A 23,603-nucleotide genomic window follows, 5' to 3' on the forward strand; every position below is an offset into this window, starting at 1 on the left:
TCCTCCAACTCTTGCCACTGACTATAATTTTTAATGTTACAGGGAAATTTATTAAATACATGGGAAGTTATCAGATTAACAGTATTTCATGTAAATAAAATTTGGGTTTTGATCTGACCCCACCCAATTCTTTGTCCTGACCACATTCACTTTCTAGAGCAGTGTTTCTCAACCTTGGCCATTTGAAGATGTGTGGACTTCAACTCCCAGAATTCTTCAGTCAGCCATGAAACACTGCTCTAGAGCGTAGAGGACACCACTCAGAGACAAAATCCAGTCTCAAATAAATTGCAATAAGTCATGTACTCTAACCCTATGTTGAATCCAATTCTTGTGTGTTTTAGTGAACAATTCAACAATTATCTCCTTTTATACAGTAAACAGTAGCTGAAAACATTACTGCCTGAAAGATAGAGAACTAGGATGTTGAAAAATGTTGACTTTATAACATAGTATTAGTAGAAAGTCTGGGATACCTTATCTGGATGTAAGCAGTTAGGAATAAATTTAGGACATGGCTTAAGGAAGGCCTGGTTCAAGTCTTTCTGAGCTTGGGAATGTGATGTCTTCCATTTCTACCCATCTGCTCCAAGGATTTCCTCTGCAACTCTGAACCTTTGCACTTTTCAACTAAGGACCACATTCATGACTGTATGTTATTTATCTCATCTGAAACCATATCCTATACTAAAACATAAGGCTGATCTTCTTTAAAGCATCTGATAAGTGTCTTCGTAAAGTATCTGTTGTGATGGACAGCAAAATGTCTATTCATGTAGACAGATGAGCCAATTCTCAGTTAAGAGCTATTTCAAATTGTTCACACTATTCATTTAGCACAGATTAAATGGCTTGATACCTACAGAGGGGGGAAAACCTTTCTGGGGCATAGATTTTAATTATCCTGTGTGGGATAGATTGGTCATGAGTACTGAAAGAGTTGAACTCCTAGAACTCTAGAGATGGCTTAAGACCCTTTAAACTGTGGCACTGAGTGCCTAAAATAGCTACTATGCATTCTAAAAGTGACCTCATTTGGCTATTAAAGCCAGTATGTTAGCACACCAGTGCCTACAGCTGCTCTTCCTTGTCACTTCCCAGGATGTTGTTTGCATTCCTCTGCTGGCAAGCCAAAGGGGCAAACGTAATCTTTTGACCATATCCATATAGAATTCCACCGTGATGAGCAAAGCCTACGGCATGAAGAAAAGAATGCCCCAACTTCCTCAGTAATATTTTCAACCAGAATGTAAACCATCTGAGCAAGTAGAGATTTTTCCAGGTCCTACTCAGAGCATGAAATAGATTTTCTCCAACAGAAACTATAAGCTTTGTAATTATGGAATTGCCTCTGTTCCTTGTTGTTCCTGCTTTCCACATGAACTATGAGTTATCACTTATTTTGAAACAAAAAATAAAAAACCAAAAAAATTAGCTCTGGTATTATACCAGCCAAGAGATTTGGGCATCTCTATACCTAGCAGAAACAACTGGAATTCTATTTCCAAAAATGGGGAACTTGTATTTGCTTTTTTTCTTTTTTCCAGAGAATTTTGGAATAGTTTTCCTCACAACTTAACACCAATCTGTATCTGAAAAGACCCAACTTGCATGTCTGTGGAAGATCTTCATTATGCCATCTAACAATGTAACCCAGTACTAACATGGCTCCAAGATCAGCAATGTATTTTCCTCCATCCCTTTCCTTGCATTTTCCCCCTTACCTGATGAAGAGTTCTTCAAATTTGAATGCTTGCAATAATTTTGTAAAACTCTGATTAGTTAAATAAAGGGATTACCCTATGGATTTTTTTTATTTTTCAAAATTCATCAATTGAAAATCTCCTATCTCCACTTAGTATGTATGTGCATGTAACTTGATGTGCCATCTCTTTATCAGCTGAACATGTGACATGACTCCCTCTAAAACAGTGTTTCTCAACCTTGGGAACTTTAAGATCTGTGGACTTCAACTCCCAGAATTCCCCAGCCAGCAAGGCTGGCTGGAGAATTCTGGGAGTTGAAGTCCACAGATCTTAAAGTTCCCAAGGTTGAGAAACACTGCTCTAAAAGTATTTTATCAGATCTAAATGAGAAGTCATAACAGAATAAAATGGATCATAACAAAAAAAGCTATGTTAAAACACGACTGAGGAATTGCCTTCTTCCTTATCTCTATACTACTAAAACTCTCATTGTGTTTATCTGTTTGTGCCCACAAATTAACCCAAATGGTGCAACAATTTTTGAATCAAGGTACCTAAAATCAACAAACTTAAAGAATGCATAAAAAATCTGGGACCCATTACTTCTGTGGAATTGAAATTTCCACAATGTTCACACCGGTTTTATTCGCAAAGCTGTGGATGTTGCAACACCCCCACGGTCACATGATCACGATTTCCAACGCTCCCTGCCAGCTTCCCACAAGCAAAGTCAATGGAGAAGCCGGCAGGAAGTTGGAAGTCGTTCCTGCTCCCACTGCTTTTTTGCCCGCCTGCAATCATTCTGTTTATCTGTTTAGGTAAGTAAATATTGACTTATTATTGAAATTCATTTGCCATTACAATTATCTTTCTAATTATGATATATACTCTTCTTAGATGATCATGGGACTGTCCAACATTGGGATAAAAAAATACAGTCAGCCTAAAAATTAATGTTCATTCTGGTGACGTCAGATTGCACTATCTTCCTCCCAAAGGATGACCCAATGGGTCACAGGGTGTCTAATACGTAACTATAGCTATGAATTTCATAGTTGCAAAATTATTTCAAATATAGAAGAACTGTGACTTTTTAACAAATGTTTACTTTTGATGTCAGCAATGAGTAATATTCCATAAATATTGAAGTATTTATTTCAATATTTGAAATAAATGAAATATATAGAATATTGAAATGTTATTATCACTCCGTGCAACACCAATAAAGTAAATGAGATATGATAAAAATATAATCAATTTGTACAGTATTCATTTTTAACAGATGAACAAATTTAAGTTACTTAATGTTACATACTAGAGTCCACCTAGATTTCTAGAATTATTCTGATTCTCAATAGTGAAGTAACCAATCATATTTTATTTATTTATATGCGATATTTATATCCTGCCTTCCCTGCAGAAACTCAAATTGGCATACAATGCACTCCTTCCTCCAATTTTTCCCACAACAACCACCTTGTTGTCTAGGATGTTGTTACTTCCATGGCTAAGAATGAACTAGAACCTGTAACCTCCCAGGTTCTGGATGCATAACAAAAAAAACATTAAAACCCTCCTAGCCTGCGTTAAAACAACAACGTAGGTTATCTACAATAATCTACTATGGACCAAAGGTCCATGGGAAAAGAAGAGTTTCCAGGGTCTTCTAAAGCCATCAAAGGATAAGGGGCCAGGCATTCCTCCACGTATTTCACTGAAAACACCTGCCTCTTCCCATACAGGTGGGATTCTCAGTAGATCCCCTCTGTATGTTTGGAGCAGATGGGCCAAATCATGCTTGGAAAGCTGTCCCTGATGTAATAGCATCCTGGCATCACTAGAATCAATTATTTATAAACATATACATACTGAGAAACAAGTACTACTGAACATTGTGGAACCCTTTAATGAATGTACAATAGTATAGAGGTAGGAATTTGGGGAAATTGTTATACTGCTTTTGAAATTTAATTTTTTTACATTGTGCTTGCTTATATACAAGTATTTAGCAAAAGTTTTCTTTATATTGTGTTGTTGTATTATATGTGAAGTGAAAATGTACATTTATGATACGGTATGTGTTACATTTCACCAATGATGAACTAAGAGAATAGAGGCAGTCAATGCATCTGTTAACACAGATAAACTGCTCAGGAGCTATAAATGAAGCAGCATCTGGAGAGGTGGAGGTATATAGGGTCTGGGGACAATCAAGTCAGTATGGCAAGTTAGGAGATAGACTAGTTACATAAATGTTACATAAACCATTTGAACCAATTCTGAGATGAAGGAGTCATCTGGTTGTAAAGGAACCAACCCAGAGTAAAAAAAAAAGGCCAAGGTGAGAGACTCTGAGAAACAACTAAAGCAGTGTTTCTCAACCTTGGTAACTTTAAGATGTGTGGACTTCAACTCCCAGAATTCTCCAGCTAGCAGGGGAATTCTGGGAGTTGAAGTCCATCCATCTTAAAGTTACCAAGGTTGAGAAACACTGAACTAGAGGGTTTGAATAGTATGTGAAACTCACAGCCTCAACCCAAGAAGATAAAAGAACTGCATTTCTGGGTGAAAGAGAAAATTTCCACCATTGCTAGGCTCAAAGCACATGCCCACTCTGTCTACACACCCCAATTTTTTGCTTCCTGACACTATAATCTACCTCATGAACTATTTGAGCCTGCATCTTAGTTTGCATATAACTGGATAATGAAATCTTTGCTTTCCGTTTATTCCTCTTTATTTTGCTAAGCAAACTTAAGTGATTATATCTATGTTAAGTTCCTGCTTGTTATCTAGTAAAGCAGACTGAATTCCATTTGGTTTTCTTATCTTTGTTCACCGATTAACCAACCATAAAGGGGAAGTCACCCTGTAGGGAGTTTTCTGCAGATGCTGAATTAAATACAATCAGGAAAGTTATTGTTCTCTAGCAAAAACATAAACTGAGCAGTTGGGCAAAATAAGCTTTGATAGACTGGATATTGCCAGACTCAAAGCCTTGGGGAAGGAGAAGATGTCTATGTTGGTCTGACCACCCAAACTTTATGGTCTAACAACCCTGGGCAGTAGCTGATTTGTTGGCCAATCAGTTGGTGGCAAATTACAGTATTTTGCAATCATTCCATAATAAATAAATTTTAGGAGTTATTTGTGTAGCATAAAGCATCTGCTTAAGGAAAAACTGCCACAGGACATAACAATGGGGGGAGAGAAGAGGATGTCAAAAGGGAAACTATGGTTGTAGAAAGTAAAAAAATGTGTCCTCTTCTCCCTTAAAGCCTCAATCTGTTCCATCCCATTTTATCCCATAATACCTAGCGGAACTGCATAGTGCAAGAAATATCACAAAAGTACATTTGTCTATTTTTGCTTATTTTGCTAATTTAAGTAATTAATTCATTTCACACAAAAATAGTGCTTCCATAATGAATTATTACAACTAAAAAAACATTAAAGTAGTAGGAATGTATAGAAAGATTACAAACAGAACGAAATGTTTTTTGGAAATTCTGTGAAGAAAAGGCAGTGATTGAAGCACCCTTAATCTAGTTAAAAGTGTAATTTGGCCTTATCTGTATTATATTTTAACACTTGCAATTAATATTATTTGTACTTTTCTATACAGTACGTTGCTTGCTATCACCACATAATGGCTCCCTAATCAATACAATGTTATTTGTTCACGTGTTCATGTAGAATGCTGCTTTTGCTCATGGAAATGGACATTCTCATAGCATACAATCCCAATCAAATCATCAGTCTGATATCTCCTTTTTTCCAAACTTTGCAACACCCTATAACAAATATTGCATAAGAATCTTATGCATCTTAGGCATTACGCACAATAGTCTGATCGTGATTGTATCAACATAGTTCCACCCATTCTGCCCTGGTATAAAAGTTGCTGTCTTTTGTCAATAACATTTATGCTTATGATCAAGGATGTGAGAAAAATAATGAATTCAGCTTGCCTTTGACACCCCAGCTTATATAAAGAGGCAGGCCCGATTCACATCACATACTAAGCTATAACATGGTTCATGTGGTTTTGGCTTCCATGTTGGGTTAACCCAGCTGTTGTAAATCATATTATGCTGTGCAAACTCAGTCTACAGTGGCTATTTCAATACAGTACTGTAATGCTTTGCTTAACCATGTGTTTATTAAATAAACCACAATAGCTAAGCTGATAAATACAATAAGCCAAAATATTTAAGCCAAAACTAACCAAATTATGTTTTAACATGACTTATGAATTACAGCTTAACATGTGTGCATTCAGTCATAGAATAAAAAAATGAAACAATTCTTATTTACGTATTTACTAATTGGCTTTATGCCCTGCCATTCTACTCTAGTAAGTACTCAAGGAATCTAATAAAGTTTTTTTAAGCATATAAAAAGTTAAAAATACAGATTAAAACTAAAATAAATTCGAAAATCATATAATAGTTAAAAGAAGCTTAGTGAAAGAGATTATCTTTCCAGATTGTCTAAATGCTGAGTGAGAAGGGTCCAGACACTACACTACTTATAAATCAGTATCCTCTGTAACTAGGAAGCAATGCAGGAGAAGGCCCTCTCCCAAGGACTGGAAATAATGGGGCAGTGGCAAAGGACTCTGAGTTGGTGGGGCCAGAACTTGGGAGGCCACTAGCTGAATGTTACAACCCAGGGATGAAGCCATTGTTCCTGCTGCCTGGTGGATTAGTAAGAACACACCTCCTGACAAGGTTATTGATTGGGTTGTGCTGAGGGAAAAACAATTGGGACAAGTACCTTCCCCCCAACAGCTGAAACGTGAGGTAGGGTGGTTCCCCTCTCCAAGTGAGAGTACAGAGGCATCCACTCTTGCACTCTAGGCCCTTAAGGGAGAAGGGCTTGGGGACAGAGATCTCAACTGAGTAGGTTGGGAAGGATAAGTTGGGTCATCTGTGGGAGCATAATAGGATGGTTATATGATCGGACATAGAAGAAGTGGCTATCAGACTTCTGTCTCACAAAGATGAAAGCGGTTTCTCCAAGCAGAATGATGAGGGAATAGAATGGAAGTGAGGAGCTAATTTGAAGGAGGAGCTCCCAGAGAGTGGCACTGTTGCCGGGACCTTCTGGGTTGGGCTGAGGTAAGTTGTGAAGCTGCTCCTCTTTCTGCAGTGCTTCCCATGGCTCAACAGGCATGCTTATGTGATGCTCAGCACCCTGGGCTTTCTGAGCATTGTAGAAAAAAAACTTGGCACATATGGCCCAAAAAACACAATATGGGACATCTGTGTTAAATAATCTCTTCACTGTAAATATTTCATCAAAGGGAGGAGACAGCTCTGAACCACAGCTGCACTTTACATCTTCAGCCCTAACTAGAGATCAGCCATCTCTCCTTTATCTACAGGTAACTGGATCCCTAGATCACCTGGCAGTGGCTATTCCATTCACTTTGATATCTCCAACTTGAGTTTGGCTCTAAAATGGGGGGGGGGGGCTGAACACCATTTGCTTTAGGTTTTATTTACTCCAACCCCAAACAAGAAGTATTCAAAGGCTTGCACACTTTTGTTACATTTTGTAAGTACATTATACTTACCAAATTATTGCCCAACTATGTTTTTTTTCCCCTCACAAATCAAATTGGTGTTTTCTAATACACACATTTCCTTTTATTCTAAACTGCAGGATTAAAAGATTATTAGTGCTAGTCCATTTTTGCAAAAAATAACACTAACATTTGGTGTGAATATACTTATTTCTACTAGGCAACATGCACAACATTATATCTGCTCAGGCCCATTACAAACAATTTTGCCATTTGAGGCAAAGAGGAAGATATCTGTTCCCCTGTCCTCTGAAACACTATAAAAAAAAGCTCAGCTGGTCAGTGAATTAATTTTGCTTCAGTGCTGATCATGGTGGAGTGTCTTCAGCACCCAGACAGTCCTGGCTAGCTGGAAATTCTGGGGGTTGCAGGCCCAGGACTCTGTGAGACCCAAAGAAGAAATCTGACAGTTGGGAGCACCAAAGCTTATGGAGAAAACCAGGATGGAAAAGATGAGTTTTAGAGAGTTCAAGGCAGGTCACAAGGAAAGAGGTGTGTGAGAAAGGAAAAGTGTATGCTCCTCAGCACTCAGTTTTTGCACTCTGCTAATGCCAGGGAAACAGGTTGATTAGCCAAGAAATCAGAGACCACTGTCCATGCGTCCCTTGAGTCTGCAATGATGCAATCAAGGAAGTAACATCCAGCATTTAAAGCACTTGCTACTCAAGCTCTTAAAGGCAAAGAATTATTCAAGCTCAGCTTCTGGTGACCGCATGGACAAGTCCATATGGCTTTCCTGGCAACACAGAAATGGCTGGCCAGCGCCACTTTCCAGGATACGTTTGTTTCCGTCCCCCATTCTTCAGCCCTAGAATTTTTGGGTACCGTCTAATTACTAATCACGTCCTGTTTACTGTAGCTGTCGTTCAAGATGAGTTAAGGTCGGCTACATGCTGCCGCCTGCTGCAAACATTACGTACCTACACCTTAAAAAAAAGGCAACAGGACCGAACACGCAGAAATCAAACCTCTCTCACGTACTGCGTGACGCGTCACAATTTACTAGCGTTGCTCCCAAATGTGCGTGATCAAACACGCCACACACAAAGAAGAATCAGCCTGAAAAGTTTCTTATCAATGAATAAGCACACGGGTGAAGAGTCTGACCTCAATCAGAGGTCAGGATGAAACCGGAATGAGCATCTAGCCGGATAACTAGCAATGGGCGGAGTTTCTGCAAAGGCGTAAGTAGGGGCGCCTGCGCTTCTTCCCTTGAAGTCCCGGGGGCGTCTAATTCTGCTGCGTCGTCTCCCGAGAGACTAGAATGCAAAACATTTCACGTCACAATGCCCATGGAACGTTGGTTCTTCAAGCAGCGCCTGGCATTTTAAAGGGGCCGTCTCCAACGCAGTGAGAGTTGGTGCACAGTTTATGGAGGGATCTTCTCGGACCTCGGAGGAAAATTGTGGTGGAGGCAATGATCCAGGTGCTGATCGAGCCTCTGTGCTCTGTACCATCGGCGTCCTAGCGAAACACGCGAGGAAGTCACTGGAAAGAGCGTGGTAGGGTAGGAAAAAGCGTTTTCAGTATGCCGTCCCTCAGGGACTTGGGCGCAGACCGCAAGAAGCGATGAATACGCGTGGGTCTAGTATCACGTACCCGTAGAAGACCCCAGTGGTCTCCAAAAGCAGAAGCGTTAAATTCGGCCAATAAACGCACATCAGCGGATGAAGGTTTTCTTAACGGGATTTAGCGCACACGGAATAGCCGTTTTTTACCTGAACGTTTCTTAAAGTGCAAGCTTAGTCCCACAGCAACAACTCTGGGGGGTAAGAACTTCAGAACCTTGAGAATTGGAGGGGTCACTAGATATGGAACAGCAATGTGTGTGATTGGTGTCATCTATTCAGGAGGTTGGGAAACAGTGGACAGAGCAGCAGGAAGATGTTCTCCAGTGTAGAGCATGTCCCCATTTAGACCTAGAAAGTTATAAATACAAAAAAAAATACATTTTTTGTTGGTCATGTCAATCTTGTCCACAGCTGTTGAGTGGAAGAACCTTAAGCCATCATTAACTGCACTTAAACTGTTTCTTTCCCTCTTGCTCCTTTTAGTTCAACACTATCCAAGAGTAACCTAGAAGTGTATACAATCTGTAGAATTTCTTGCCCAGCACCTAGGAAGGAAATCAGATGATTGCACTGATTTGAAACTGAAGTAACAGAGACAGGATAGGGATCAGCAATGGGCTCAGCCAATTTCATGCTAGAATAGTTTTCTGCAGACACAGGGGCAGAAAGCACTTCAGCTCACTAGTGGATAAAGGCCCAAGGAGACTGGATTGAGTCACCCAATAAGCACTGTGGTTGAGTGGAAACTTGTACCTGTGTCTCCCTGGTCCAAGCCCAGAACCACTGATTTTGTAATTTCCTTCCCATTTTACATCTCCCAAGACAAACTTCCAAGATTAGGCTTTTCTCCTACTGTTACCATGGGAATGGCTGAGCAATTTTTGCTGTCAGAACTATAGACACACTCATACATTTCATTCTTGCATTATCTGACTCGAAGGAGATTAGGATGGGAGATGAGATAATTTCTGTCAATGAGATATATATCTCATATATGGACTTTGTTGTATTTATATCATATTTGTCTAGTCCTGTGGGTTTAAACCAAGTTGAATTTTACTTTCTGTATCTGGCTCATAACCTAATTTTGTGTTCAACATGCAGTATCCATAGATACATAATGTGGTTAATGGATCCCAGAGGTATCTTACTGTAAAAGTGTAGCTTCTGTAGTTAAACACAATCACTAAGCATTGTAGAATTCTTCCCTAGCATAGTTTATTCATGGTGTGTCAGCTATGTGGCTTGTGTAAGAAGTGATGGTATCTAATCTGTTATCCAGCAATGTTGAGGGAGGAGAGAGAGTGTGTCAAAGTCTTCAAGATGGCAGGTGTAATGTTGCAATCCAAGGCCTGCCCCACCATCTTGCAGATTTTGGCCATCCCCCTTCTTCCCTACCCCAAATGCCTCTGCTGTCATCCTTCTTTATAAATATTCTGATGTTGTCTAATTTCTGTTTGGTTTTTTAAAAGAAAGAATAGAGGAGGAGCAAATGCCTATATTAAAAAAAAAAAATCAATTCATATGTGCATATGCCACTTACCCCCACCCCAAACTTTATTGTAAAATTGGAAGAGTGAGTGATAATGCTTCGTCCTTGGAAAGTTCCTTCCAAATTCCTTATTTAAATAACAGAACTTTGGGAGGCTTGCATAGAGTAGAGGTTGGATGTAATAACTACTTTTGTACATTATCAAATCATAGTTCCCATTAATAACTTTATTGCTGTTGAAATAAAATAGCTTGGCCCAAATCCATGTGATATGTCATGATTTTTAAGTCCCATTCAAAGCAGTGAGTGATCCCATGGAGATTTCCTTGGAAATAGATGAGGTTGAACTAAGACTGGAGACATCCAGAATCAAATCCTGAACCATGAAACTTGCTGGGTGAGTTTGGGTCAATCTTCCAGCCTCTGTCTCTCAGGGTTATGAAAACATTGGGTGGGGAGAGAACCATGTATGACATTTTAGCCTTTTAAGAGAGGTGGATGATCAAATAAATTATGACCTTTTCTAGATGGAATTGAGACAGTGTTTAGCATTACGTTCCACTTTATAATTCAGAACCCTGTAAATTCATCCATATACTTATAATTAGATTCCTTAAATTTTTTTGTGTTAATTCCTTAAAAAGCTTAGAAACATATTGCACATTCATTCCTCTGCATGTGTCTGCATTTACCAGATAACAAAGATGCTGGAAAAGGATATGCATCGCCTGAAGCTGATAATTCTGATAAGTAAGTGAATGGTAAAAATTGTTTTCATTTTATTTGTAGTATATCACAATGTTGCAAATATAATGAGAAAATGAATGTCCTCTCAAAGGCACCCAATAAAATTCATTGATAATAAATTTAGGGTAAAAGTCAGGAAGTGATTTCCCTGTGCAGAACATCATTAACTTATGGTGTTAATTGCCAAAGATGTGGCAGTTGGAAGACTTAAAACAACAAGATGAACGAGGTAGTATTATGGAAGCTCATAGAAATCTCTCACTGCTGCAAATAGCCAGCTAGATACAGACACAACTGTCCAACTTAAACTGCCTGTCCCTCAGGATTATCTGGTGAAAAATCCAGATAGCTCCCTTGATCTTTCAAGAATCCATCAGAATTTATTAATCCTTAGGACCAACCATTGACACATAGATCCTCAGTCTTTGCAGGACAGAATAATTGCTGTAACTTTAATAGGAAGTGGCCAGCTTTGGTAATAGAGTTCATATAAAATTGCACACTTTTGAATTATCCTCCTCCTGAAAAGGCTGATAAATGTCTCAATAAAGTTATCTTCATTGATCCCCAGTGCTGCCATTGTGGCATACTTTCTCTATAAGCTAAATCCAATTTATTCTCAACACAGTGCACCAGAAGATAGTGTGACAATTCCAGAGCACAAGAGTCAAAAGATGGAGCTGAACGAGATCACAGAAGAGTCACAAGTAGCTACAGGTGTTGTATTACTACTGTTTTTAAAATGCAAGAAAAAAGACTTTCAACTGGAATATTTAGATACCCTTCAACTTATAATACAGTTGCTGATACATATGCGTTCCCATAGGCACACAGTTTGTTTACCCTTGGCTTGGCTTCCTGAAGTTGTTGCTTATCCTGGCACAATTCACAAAAATTACCAGCTTTATGGTATTAAGTTTGTTCCTCCTTACTTTCTGGAATAATTTTCTTGAATTTGCTGTATTTGTTGAATAAGTAGGCAAGAACTGTAGAAGCAAACATACAGGCAGAAGCAGCCCCAGAATGATTCCAATTCAACAACTAGAAATTCCAGTTAACTTTTAATACAGCAGTTGCTGTATTAAGAAAGACCTTTCTCAAGGTCTTTGCTGGTTAGTCAAAGCTGGTTTCAGGTCCAGTCTTGGAGTGGGTATGATACTTTATATGTGCCAAATGCTTGCTCTAGCTAGTATCCCAGTATAATCTCTCATAAACATTGCACTAATGGCTTGGCTATATAAAAGGTAGCTTATATTTACATTTTTTGTGAAGACACATACAGAGGACAGCTTTTCAGAAGTTTTTTTTTTAAGTTAACTTATTGAAAGGGGAATATATTTCCCCCCCCCCTTTTTTTTTTTAATGTATTAGAAGACTAGTGAGTTGCTTTGGAGAGATTTTAATGTACCATTCACATAATGAAAATCTATATTACAAGTAACACTTTCAATATAGATGTTTTGTTTATCTAAATATATAAGTATCTTTATATTAATCGTGCTTGTATGAACAGGTTCTGAAGATCATCCAGGAGGAGTTGAAAGTGCAATTCCCGTACCTCCAGCTAGGTAATAACAATAACAAAACCTGTTTGTGTTAGCTATGAGTATGACTGGAAATCACTCAATTATATATGGACTGCATTAGCAAGTGCTAATTTGAATGTCTGTTAGATGGGCCTTTCTCATTCTGGTGGACTGACTAATTGAGAACTCTTTGTGACACCATGACCTAGACCAGTGTTTCTCAACCTTGACAACTTTAAGATGTGTGGACTTCAACTCCCAGAATTCCCCAGCTGGAATGGCTGGCTGGGGAATTTTGAGAATTGAAGTCCACACATCTTAAAGTTGCCAAGGTTGAGAACGACAGACCCAAACAGATCACTCTCTGGTTGGAATTAAATCAGTGGTTCGAACTAATCCTGATAGGGGTAATGGACCTATAAAAGTGGCCTGTCCTAGGTGACTAAATGTCCTTTGGGATTTTCCATTTCATTTGTTGCTGATAAAGTAGAAGTCTTGGATGAATACAGAAATTGCTTAGGCAATATGACACTAAAGGGTGCAGGAGAGGTCCTGCTTTCAGAATCTATTAGCATGCAGGAGACAGAATATTTTTCTTACATAATGTATTCCAGTTTTTATTGTTTATCCATGCAAACAGTGGCTCTTGATCTCTAGCCAAGTGGAACATTTTAAATTAGTCTGAATAAGATTAAGAAGCTAAATTTTGCTATTTTGGCTTCATGGTTAGGAACAGGCACCTATGATTGCCAGTGGTTTCACTTTCTCTCTAGTCCTATTAGATTAGTAACAGGATTCCTGTGGAACTACTTACACACATGCCCATCAGGATAAGCACCAAAGTACAGCAAAAGGATATGAAATAGTAAGCAAAAGAAATTAAAGATGTGAGATAAGAAAAATGAATGGAAATATAGCTGTCTGTTTACCCAATACCATTCATTACACCTCTCCAAACCAGTCTGTCTTTACAAGCCATCCTTCTTCTACCACATTCATACACCAATTCATAAATAGCAATTAAGAATATCAATTAAACTATTCATTCTGGCTAGAAAGTTTCCAACCTTGTTTATATGTATTATAGGAGTCAATAATGTGGAAAATACACACCTGCTGACCTAATGTCTTGGATTCCTTTGGTAATCAGCTTCTTACCTTTGCCTTCAAGAATTCATATATTATCATTCTGTTTCTTGTAGGTCTTCTAAAGAAATCCAAGTAGGAGAAACTAGTGATAGTCCAGAGATGAGATCAGATATGGCTTCTTCAGAGGGAATAATGGAGCTATCCTCCCCTGGTACCACAGGGACCTCAACATTAAGCACAGGTACTCTGTCTTAATTTCCTCATAAACGTTCTGTAAGTTAAGAAGGCAGGTAGTGAGGAATTTCAAAGCCATCACACTGGTCATAGAGAAACTTCTTCATTACACTTGCATGAATCATTCTTCTCCAATCTAATGCTCTCCAGATGTCTTGGGATTATAGTTTCCAGAATTTTCAGCCAGTATCACCAAAGTGCTATAATCCCAATGCATGTGAGGCATCAGGAGGATCATCACTTATAGGTCCCATAAATTAGGTAGTCATCACACTGGCTGGATATAATGTTTATATAGATCTGCCCTACATTATGTTAGCTTGGCAGTATAAGATCTCCAGCAGTTCCACTCATTCCTACATAATGCAAGAAATGTTAGACTGGGTGGCAGAAACCCAAATAAAATTTATTCATATCAGAGAATCGAATTAATGTTGACTTTAGGAAGAACTACAGTGTGGCAATCTTATTGTTGCAGGATTCTCACATTAACCTGGCAATATGCAAAGAAACAGTACAACTGGACTGAACTCTTAGCTGAATGAGTACCAAAATGATAGCATTGAAATACTGATTTAGCAGAGTTGTGTTAGTGTCAGGAGTTTCTCATGGGAAGAAATTCATCCCGTTATCTGTACAACAATATTATGTCTAACTTATGTAGCTTATGTAAACAAAACAGCTTGTGACTTGTGTGTGTGCACATATACTGCTAATTACTGCCACCTATTGGCGTGTGTATGCTAGTTACCCAATGGGGGGGCATGGAGTGCCAATATAACTGGAGCATTTTATGTCCAGCCCTGCAGTTGTGTTAGCGTTAGCCACTATGTAGGTATGTAGTTTTTATGGGTTATGTAGTTGTAACTAATAACCAAGTAGTGTACCTCTTCTCTAAGAGTTTTTGGCTAGAGACTTTATGTTTGTGGATAAGTCTTGGATGCTGAATATATGAGAAGACGTGTTTTTTCCTATATTTTGTATACAACTTGTATTTTATGAAGTTTTGCATTTTTATCAATAAACAACCAGATAGTATATATTTTCTGGCTGAGTTTCTTTGGAGAACAAGATATGGACATTGCCGTTTGCAAACCTATCATGTTGGTGTATATTTTTCCACTGGGCAAAGGGTTTCTGGGAGCACTGCTGTACTCTGCTCAACAGGTTATGGGCCCAGAACCCAGAGAGCCCAGAAAACCCAGAACCGGGACCCAGGCCTGAGGTCCCAGAGTGCCCATTGTCCATTGATTTCTCAGTCTTGATCCAAATCAATTACAATAATAAACATGTTATAATGCCTTAAAGACTTAACATGCATTATAAATAGTAATCAATACAGCAAAACTGTAATGTTAGTTATTATCCTGCATATCACAGATGAAGCTACAAGTTACCTCATGAGCTGATAGTGGATGCTGTATTTTAATTATGAATTTCTTGATTCATAGTTTACTATGAAAATACATCAGGATTTAATTGAATTATTGGTTGATTTTACAGAATTTATGCCCCACCCCAATCCTAAAGGGCACCGGACCGCATATAGCATCAAACAAAAACAAACAAACAAAAAATCAAAAGCAGTATCAAAAACAAAACACAGAAAGCAAAGATAAAACCCCAAATAAAACCCACTGTAGTTGCTCACAGTCAGTTCCCTGGGCAAACAGTTGTGCAATAAAACAGTTTTAACCTGTTTATAGAGTTGCAGTATGGTGGAAGCTGTACACATTTATGTCAGTTCTGTGTCCTTGCTGAGTCTTGGCCTCCTCACAAGGAATCGTGGCATTGGAAGAGGTGATTTGGGTGATTATGTCCAATCCTTGCAGGAATCCATGTTAAAGTATCTCCAACAGATAATTGTCCACTTGAATATATGCAGTGAATGAGATACCTCATTGCTTCTCTGAATAATTGGTTCTACTACTGAACTGTGCTTCCTGTCAGTACACAACCCCCACCCCAAACTCCCAACCCCAGCACCACTGAAATTCAGCAGCAAAATGATCAAACTTTGGTTCTGTGATTTTGGGCCATGTTTGTTTGTTTTGGGATGAGGGTGTAAAGGATGAAATAGTAGCAGCTGCCTCCAAGAGATCTCTTGTCCCATTCCCACTCTTAACTCCCACAGAAACAAGCTGAACCCCTCAGACCAAAGCATTGTCTTAAAATTTCAGACATGACCCTTCCAGGATGATTACCATGTCTGCTGACCTCCTGAAGGTTTGGAGTCTGAGTTGCAGACCATTTGTTGACCATCTTCAGTACTTGAAACGTGCTAGCCTGTCTTCCCTTAGTCCACTTTTCTGCAAAGACAGGAGGGTTTGGATGGCAAGAAGATATCCAAGATATAGAGATGGACTAGGGACCATCTCAAGACAAATGGCCTGTAGGGAGATATTTGTACAGTGGTACCTCGGGATACGAACGCCTCTACTAACGAACTTTTCGGGTTACGACCAGCTCCAACCGCAAAAATTTACCTTGATGTGCAATCTCCGCCTCGGGGTACGGCCATTTTTCCGCCCCTGACACGTGGTCCGCGGCCATTTTTCCGCCGCGCCACACCCAGCTGTTTTCGCGCCGCACCGTGCCACACCCGGCCATTTTCGCGCCGCGCCCGGCCATTTTCCCGCCCCTGACGTGTGGTCCGCGGATGCCAGAACGGATTAACGGTAATTACATTGAACCTTATGGGAAAATTTGCTTCGGGGTGCAACCAAATTCGGAGGGCAGAACGGATTAACTGGATTTACATTGAACCCTATGGGGAAATTTCCTTCGGGTTACGACCAACTCGGGATACACCCAGAGTCACGGAACGGATTAAGTTCGTATCCCGAGGTACCACTGTATTTAAATTGTTGATAGCTAGTACAGAACAAAAATTTGGTTTCCATATGAATGACCCATTTGTTTTGTGATCAGGAGGAACCAAGGGCTTTCCAAGGATATTGGGAAGAGTTCGGAGAGAAAGTGAAATCAGCAGGTAAGTATTTAAGATGAGTAGCTTTCCAAAAGAAAGTTAGGTCATGTCACTGTTAAGTAACAATATTCCACACTTTAGTGATGTTACTGCCTGTAAATTCCTCTCTTCCGGATGATGGTTGGAAAAGGAAATAACTTAGTTCCTTCTAAACTTTGTGCTTCAAAGAATGTAATTATAGAAGTCTTTCCTAGGTCAGGCACCTAACAGGTGCATTAGCTTACAATTCCCAGGATTCATAGGAATCCAAGGTATCTGGAGGGCTCCAGGCAGTTTGTGGAAGGCTGGACTACATTGCATACGTCTAATGACTTATAAACATGGGCACCTGCTGGGGGACAAGGGGGGTAAAGTACAAAATTAGTTTGTTGACTCCATGATTCAAATGCCACAACTTGCATACCTGGGTCAGACTTCAGGACTCAGTAGATAATAGTGGCATTTCTCTGATGATGTAACTGTGCATGTGGCATCATTGTGGTTTACTGCGAGTGCCACTGCTTTCAGACTGAGGGAAGTATAATCTAGCTGTTTTTTTTTATCTTTTAAACTTTGCTATGGTCACAGTTTTGTGCTCACTGCTGAATTAATTTTTCATGATTGATATATTTTTCTTTCTCGTCTTGACTGTTTCTTTATATGTTTGTCAGCTCTTTCCTTGGAAGAGTGCAATAACAAATAAGGATCTTAGAAATGTATTATAATCTCTCAGAATAAGAAAGTTTCTATCTTACCCCAGCTAGTATTAAGAATTGTACTGGATCTTATCCTAGAATCTTATCCTAGAATCTTATCTGTTGGTAAATTCCTTTCAATATTTTGCTTTTCCATTGTTTACAAGCAGTGGACAACAAAGATCATTTTGGGGCATGATTCTTTGGAGTTTGCTTGGAGATAACTAATTATTCAATTTGATTACATGGTATCTTGTATCTGCTGAAAGAGAGGCATTGGACACCGTTGCTGATGATATGCCTCAGAGACCTTTAGGAATATCTGTCTCAATGCAGACAGATGCAAGCTGGATTTATGACCATATCTACAAGAAAAAGTGTAAGTAATGGGTTTATTGTAGATATTTGAAATATTATGTATATTGAAGAAATCTTCATTATCTTGAAGAAGGAAAAACTGCTATACACCAGTTATTTGCTCATCTGTTTGTGTATTCTAGCTGGAGTTGCTTTCAGGATCTCAGATTTTTTCACAGCATTTGCTGTATGATGTGCTTTGATACAGAGATTAGACTATTTCAACCTGGAACCTTTGGCATGCAAATATATATTTTACCACCCATCAGTGGTTCCTCGTGAAGGTACAGTTAGCTTTCCACCTTAGGCAGGGAATGAATTTGAACCCAGGATCTTCATGTTAAACACAAATCTATAATTCTGAAATTTATCACACTATATATTTAAATTTAGGAGAACAGTTGGAAATCATATTTTTTCTCATTGTCTGGATATCTCTAGACTACTGTAGTTTGTGGCTTGGGGGCGTACTATTGAAAACTTGTTGGAAACTTCTGTTGCTCCAAAATTTGGGAGTTCCAAACATAAAGGAATGGAAGATATGTTGCTAGTTCTTAAACAACTTCACTGGTTGCCATTCTGGTTCTTGATTGCTATTTTTTCCTAGAAAGCCACATACAACTTTGGTGTCTAGAATTCAAAAAGACTGCCTACTTCCACTTAAATTTGTCCAAATGCTAAGGCCCTTTTATATTCCAGGTTTTAGAGATCAGGCTAATGAAGGCCATAGTAGAGCCTTCTGAGTTGTGGCACCCCACCTGTAGAATATTTTTCTCTGGGAGGATCTTCTGGCATTGAATCTGGTGTGTTGCTGGTCTTAGACAAAAATAGAAAATGGGTTATAATCTTGTGCCTGCATTGGTATTGTTTTGCTGTCCTAATTGTATTTTTGCATTTTAAAAACATACTGTTGTTTTAAATATGAATTGTTAAACTTCATCCAGAAGCTGGAAAACATAACGTTATTAAATCTTTTAGATAAGAGTGCATTAACAGAGTTTAAAAGTAAGTGTCCAGGCTCATGACTTTTCTGCTTTCACTTTATAAACTCTAGCCTAGGCCAGTGTTTTTCAAACTTGGAAACTTTAAAATGTGTGGACTTCAACTCCCAGAATTCCCCAGCCAGCATGTCAGTTGAAGTCCACACCACTTAGGGATACCAAATTTGAAAAACACTGGTCTAGGATCCTCTCAGTTTGGTGCCAAACTTTGGTGCCACTCTTGCTACCAAAAGTCATACAGTTCTAACTGTGGTAACATTTGGAAGGAGGGTTTAAAGTATATACTTTCTTCCTTTTAATCTTTTTAAAGAATTGTTTCCTTCCTGGCCTCACCTACTTTTCGAATTCTGTATCTCTCAGATCATTCAAAAGCAAAGTGCAGACTTGGATTGAAAAAGATGGCCACCCTTTTCTCTGGGTAAAATAAATTCTCCAGTTACTTTGCAAGTCATACATGTGCTCTGCACGCACATGCGCACACACATACAAACCCCATCATCTTAAAGTACATAATGAAAATAGCTTTCCTTCATAATATGGGTACCCAGCATGCAATGCTCACATGCTGAACTGCAACTCCTGGCAACCATAATCAGCCCCAATATTGAGAAATGTGGGAAGATCTACTTGGATAACATCTGTAAAGCAGTGTTTTTTCCCTGTGCAAATAATCTTCCAGTCAAAAAGAAAGTGATTGCTTTATTTTATTAGAATGTTTTGTGTACGTTAGATGGTACTGCAGGCTACTGATTGAAATGTGACACTTGTTTTGGGTTGGCCAGGTTTTTGTCAGCTGTTGTGGAAAGCTGGAATATTTTCTGAATTAGGAAGTTCTGAGAATTTTTTTTCCTACCCTATATAGGTTTTTAAAGGGAAATACACAGAAAACCAAGAGTGTGCTGCTCCTTATCAGGCTGAAAGATGAAGTAGGCAAGGCAGTGAAAAAAGGTGGAGCATCCAATGAAATGGATGTGATTTAATTAAACTCAATGAAGAATTAAAATGAGTAAGCATGTATTATATATGTGCTGTTAACATTTACAGCTCAATGGCAACTTTGGGAGGGGCTTTAGGGGTTACTCAGAGTTTTGGGGGCTGCATGAAGCCCTGTGACCTCTAGTTCCAAACCCTTCTTGTAAGCAGTGCATGCTCTCTCTGCAAATTGCAATCTCTTATTGCTGTGCAGTTCTCATTTTTTTCCTTTTGAAAAGCCCTGCATGGAAGTAGATTAGCCTGCATGATTCAGAGTGGTCTGTCTGGACATTTATTTTCTGCCCTGTTGCTGCCTCTTTTCATCTTCTATTCTACCTATTTCTGGCCTCCTTCAGGAGAGAGAAAGAGGAAAAAGAATGTTGATAGAATTGGGCTGGCTTTTTTCTCCTTTCTTTTCAGCTCCAAAGGGCAAGCAAGGGGAGCTTCATCCTGAGAATGGTAAGTTACTCCCCAAAACATCTATTATTCATTTGGAGAACCATTTTTATTTTATCAGAACATTCTGTGTACATTAGATGGTACAGTAACAGGCTACTGATTGAAATGTGAAACTTGTTTCAGGATGGCCAGCTTTTTGTTAGCTACTGTGGAAAGCTGGAGTCGTTTCTGAATTAGGAATATCAGGTTTTAAATTCTTTTTCCTTAAAAAAATCTTTTTAGGAGGATTTTTTTCCTACTCTCTATAGGTTTTTAAAGGGAAATGCCCAGAAAACCAAGAGTGTGCTGCTCCTTATCAGGCTGAAAGATGAAGTAGGCAAGGCAGTGGCAAAAACGTAGGTGGGACATCCAGTGAAATAGATATGATTTAATTTAAACTGAATGAAGAATTAAAATGAGTAACCATGTATTATATATGTACTATCTGTTAACGTTTACAGCTCAGTGGCATCTGTTAATCTGTTAATGTTTACAGATCAGTGGCAATTTTGGGAGGGGCTTTAGAGGTTACTCAGAGTTGGGGGCTGCATGAACCTCTGTGGCCTCTAGTTCCAAACCCTTGTTGTAAGCAGTCCATGCTCTCTCTGCAAATTGCAATCTTATATTGCTGTGCAGTTCTCGTTTTTCCTTTTGAAAAGCCCTGCATGGAAGCAGATTAGCCTGCATGGTTTGGAGTGGCCTGTTTAGACATCTATTTTCTGCCTTGTTGCTGCCTCTTTTCATCTTCTACTTATTTCAGGAGAGAGAAAGAGAAAAAAGAATGTTGATAGAATTGGGCTGGCTTTTTTCTCCTTTCTTTTCAGCTCCAACACAGCAAGGGAAATTTCATCCTGAGAATGGTAAGTTGCTCCACAAAACATCCATTATTCATTTGGAGAACAATTTTTATTTCTATACTTTTTTGAATCCACAGAATCCTATCATGTCAGCTATCAAGCTGAGTGTGTACCTAGGAAGCATCATTGCTCTTCAGCCCCTAGGCTGATAGCAAGATCTTAGTCTTAATTCCCATCGAAAGCTGAGGCACTTGCTAGTAGAGAGACTTCGAAGGTCGCTGGCAGATTCTGTCTCTTCACTCAATAAAGGCTATGCTGCCATTTTTTGATTCTGTAATGTCCAGATATGACTGTCCTATAAGATTTGGCTTCTATTTCAGCATACCACTTCTGCCAGTTCACTATGTAGTCTTGAGGAAGATATCTCACCCCTTAGAGAGGGCAGTCATTCTAATTGAATGTACAGCTATGGAATACAGTTGCACAGGTGCTGTGGAATTCTACAGGTAGTTTTTGTTTAGCAACCACTGTTGATTCTGGTGACTTGGTCGTTAAGCAAAGCAGATGCTAAGTGAAAATCACATGACCATGACTATGTTTATGATTTTACTTCAGCTTTCCTTTTTCCCCACTCCCCCGCCCTTTGGAATGCTCACCCCAGCACTGGGATAATTAGCAAGAAGGGAATTAATGTTTATATTTACATTCATTGGAGAGGAAGGGATTAAAAGAGAATAAGTGGGCACACAATGAATACCCATCAAAAGCAATGCACTAGCACCAGCTGTTTGCCTGGCAGGCTTCTAGCTGCTTAGGAGCCAAACAAAAGCCTTTAGTGTGAAACTGATTAGGGTCCTGTCAGTGTCAGGCAACAGGTTCTAATCAACTAATTAAGGTTACCAAGCTCAGCTTGTTAACTTGCAGTTAGCACTTTTTATAGCTGTGCTGTGGAGAAAAGCAGCTCAGGAAGAGATAGCTTGTTTAGGCAGTCTCTCTGTTCTGCAAGTGGCGGTGGGGAGAAAAAAAATGGGTCAGGAACAGGCAACATGTACTAACTGACTGTAATGGCAAACATGTGACAGAGAGAGAGAGAGAGACTGTGAAGGTTATAAACGCGGGCATTGGTCGCAAAGTTATTTTTTCATCACCGTCATAACTGTGAACAGTTGCTGTCCAAGGCAGTTGCTAAACAAGGACTACCTGTATATTCTATGAATTATATGCACTGTATTTTTAATGTTCTAGAAACTAAATGATCCCACACTCTCTTCCTAAAATATAGGAGTATTCCTCCAGCCTAACTCTCCGCAAGCTGGTGTCCCCAATGTACTAATCTTACAATTCTGAGAGTGCTAGTCTCTGCATGTCTGGTGAGCACCAATTTGAAGTTGCTGGAGCCTATGAATTACATTTAGAGCTGACTTTTTAGCATTCCGCTGTCTGAGTTCATACAACATGCTAACCTGGTTAGATTGGGATTGGGAAATTTGTGGCTTAGCATGCTGTAGAAATCTAGCTATTGAATTAACATGGCCAACGAGACCATCACATGACATGATAATATGATTTGTCAGGGCAAAGCCTGTTATATTAACATAGTCATGGTGTTTTAATTTAGAAATAGTACAGTGTGTTGTGTGAGCTCAGCCTTTAAGTATTCAACACTTCATTAAGAGCCATATATATATATTGCTTTAAAATTGAGATCTAAAAAGGAGAACGTACAATTTCCTAACTAATCCTTATTGTTAATGCCTAGATATCTATGCTGTCGTGCCCCAAGATCTTAGCTGCTTAGACATTTTGTGCGACACAGAGGTATTGATCATATGTGGTCTCTATACATTTTATTTGAAACCTATTCTCATTTTAGTCTTCCTACCCCCATCCCTATCCCCACCGTTAAATAAAAACCGAGATTGTTTATTCTGCAATAATTGCTGCAGGAATATTTTGGACAAGTGGCTTGAGGTTTGCAATACATTATTTCTTTTTCTTTTTTTAAGTTTAGAGAAGACTTCTTAAAACTCTTTCAAGAATCCCTGCGCACACTTTCCAGTGTTGGCCCACCTACCATTCTAGCTTATAGACCAGAGTCATCAAGAGGAGATGTTCAAATTGAGGTAATGGCTCTACCCCTCCCTCTATGCATTACTTTGCTCTGTAAATAACTTCATATTCTTTATTAAAATGGGCAACACTGTTTACCATCCCTCTTTCCTCTCAGGTAGGGAAGAACAGCTTGGAAAAGGAGGGTGAAGGAGGGATTAGGAGAAATTTTAAGAAGTCAGACTGTTTCTCCCTTCCAGTATCTCTGGTCTTCTGTTCAAGGTCCAGTTTCCCATAGATGCTTTGCTGGGAAAAGAATCATGGAAATATATCTTGTGTTCAGTTTAGCCTGGAGGATCAACCTATATGCT

The 23,603-nt window shown here is 39.1% G+C and overlaps 1 protein-coding gene across 1 annotated transcript in view; it reads left to right on the top strand.

The window, feature by feature from the left end:
- The first annotated feature begins 4,189 nt into the window (after positions 1-4,189).
- Positions 4,190-23,603, top strand: part of ERICH6 (glutamate rich 6) — a 37,709-nt gene continuing 18,295 nt past the window's right edge. Inside the window, exons 1-11 of the mRNA XM_088132222.1 lie at positions 4,190-8,722; positions 11,055-11,109; positions 11,735-11,823; positions 12,620-12,674; positions 13,835-13,962; positions 16,887-16,947; positions 17,888-18,001; positions 20,223-20,407; positions 21,211-21,246; positions 22,943-23,001; positions 23,190-23,306. Coding sequence (XP_087988348.1) covers positions 8,668-8,722; positions 11,055-11,109; positions 11,735-11,823; positions 12,620-12,674; positions 13,835-13,962; positions 16,887-16,947; positions 17,888-18,001; positions 20,223-20,407; positions 21,211-21,246; positions 22,943-23,001; positions 23,190-23,306 — 954 coding nt within the window. The 5' untranslated portion in view covers positions 4,190-8,667. The remainder of the gene's footprint in view (positions 8,723-11,054; positions 11,110-11,734; positions 11,824-12,619; positions 12,675-13,834; positions 13,963-16,886; positions 16,948-17,887; positions 18,002-20,222; positions 20,408-21,210; positions 21,247-22,942; positions 23,002-23,189; positions 23,307-23,603) is intronic.

Source organism: Python bivittatus, unplaced genomic scaffold (genome assembly GCF_059951505.1).
Source record: "Python bivittatus isolate LINGU-HERP-01145 unplaced genomic scaffold, Pbiv_v1 ctg000980_np1212, whole genome shotgun sequence".
Lineage (NCBI taxonomy): Eukaryota > Metazoa > Chordata > Lepidosauria > Squamata > Pythonidae > Python > Python bivittatus.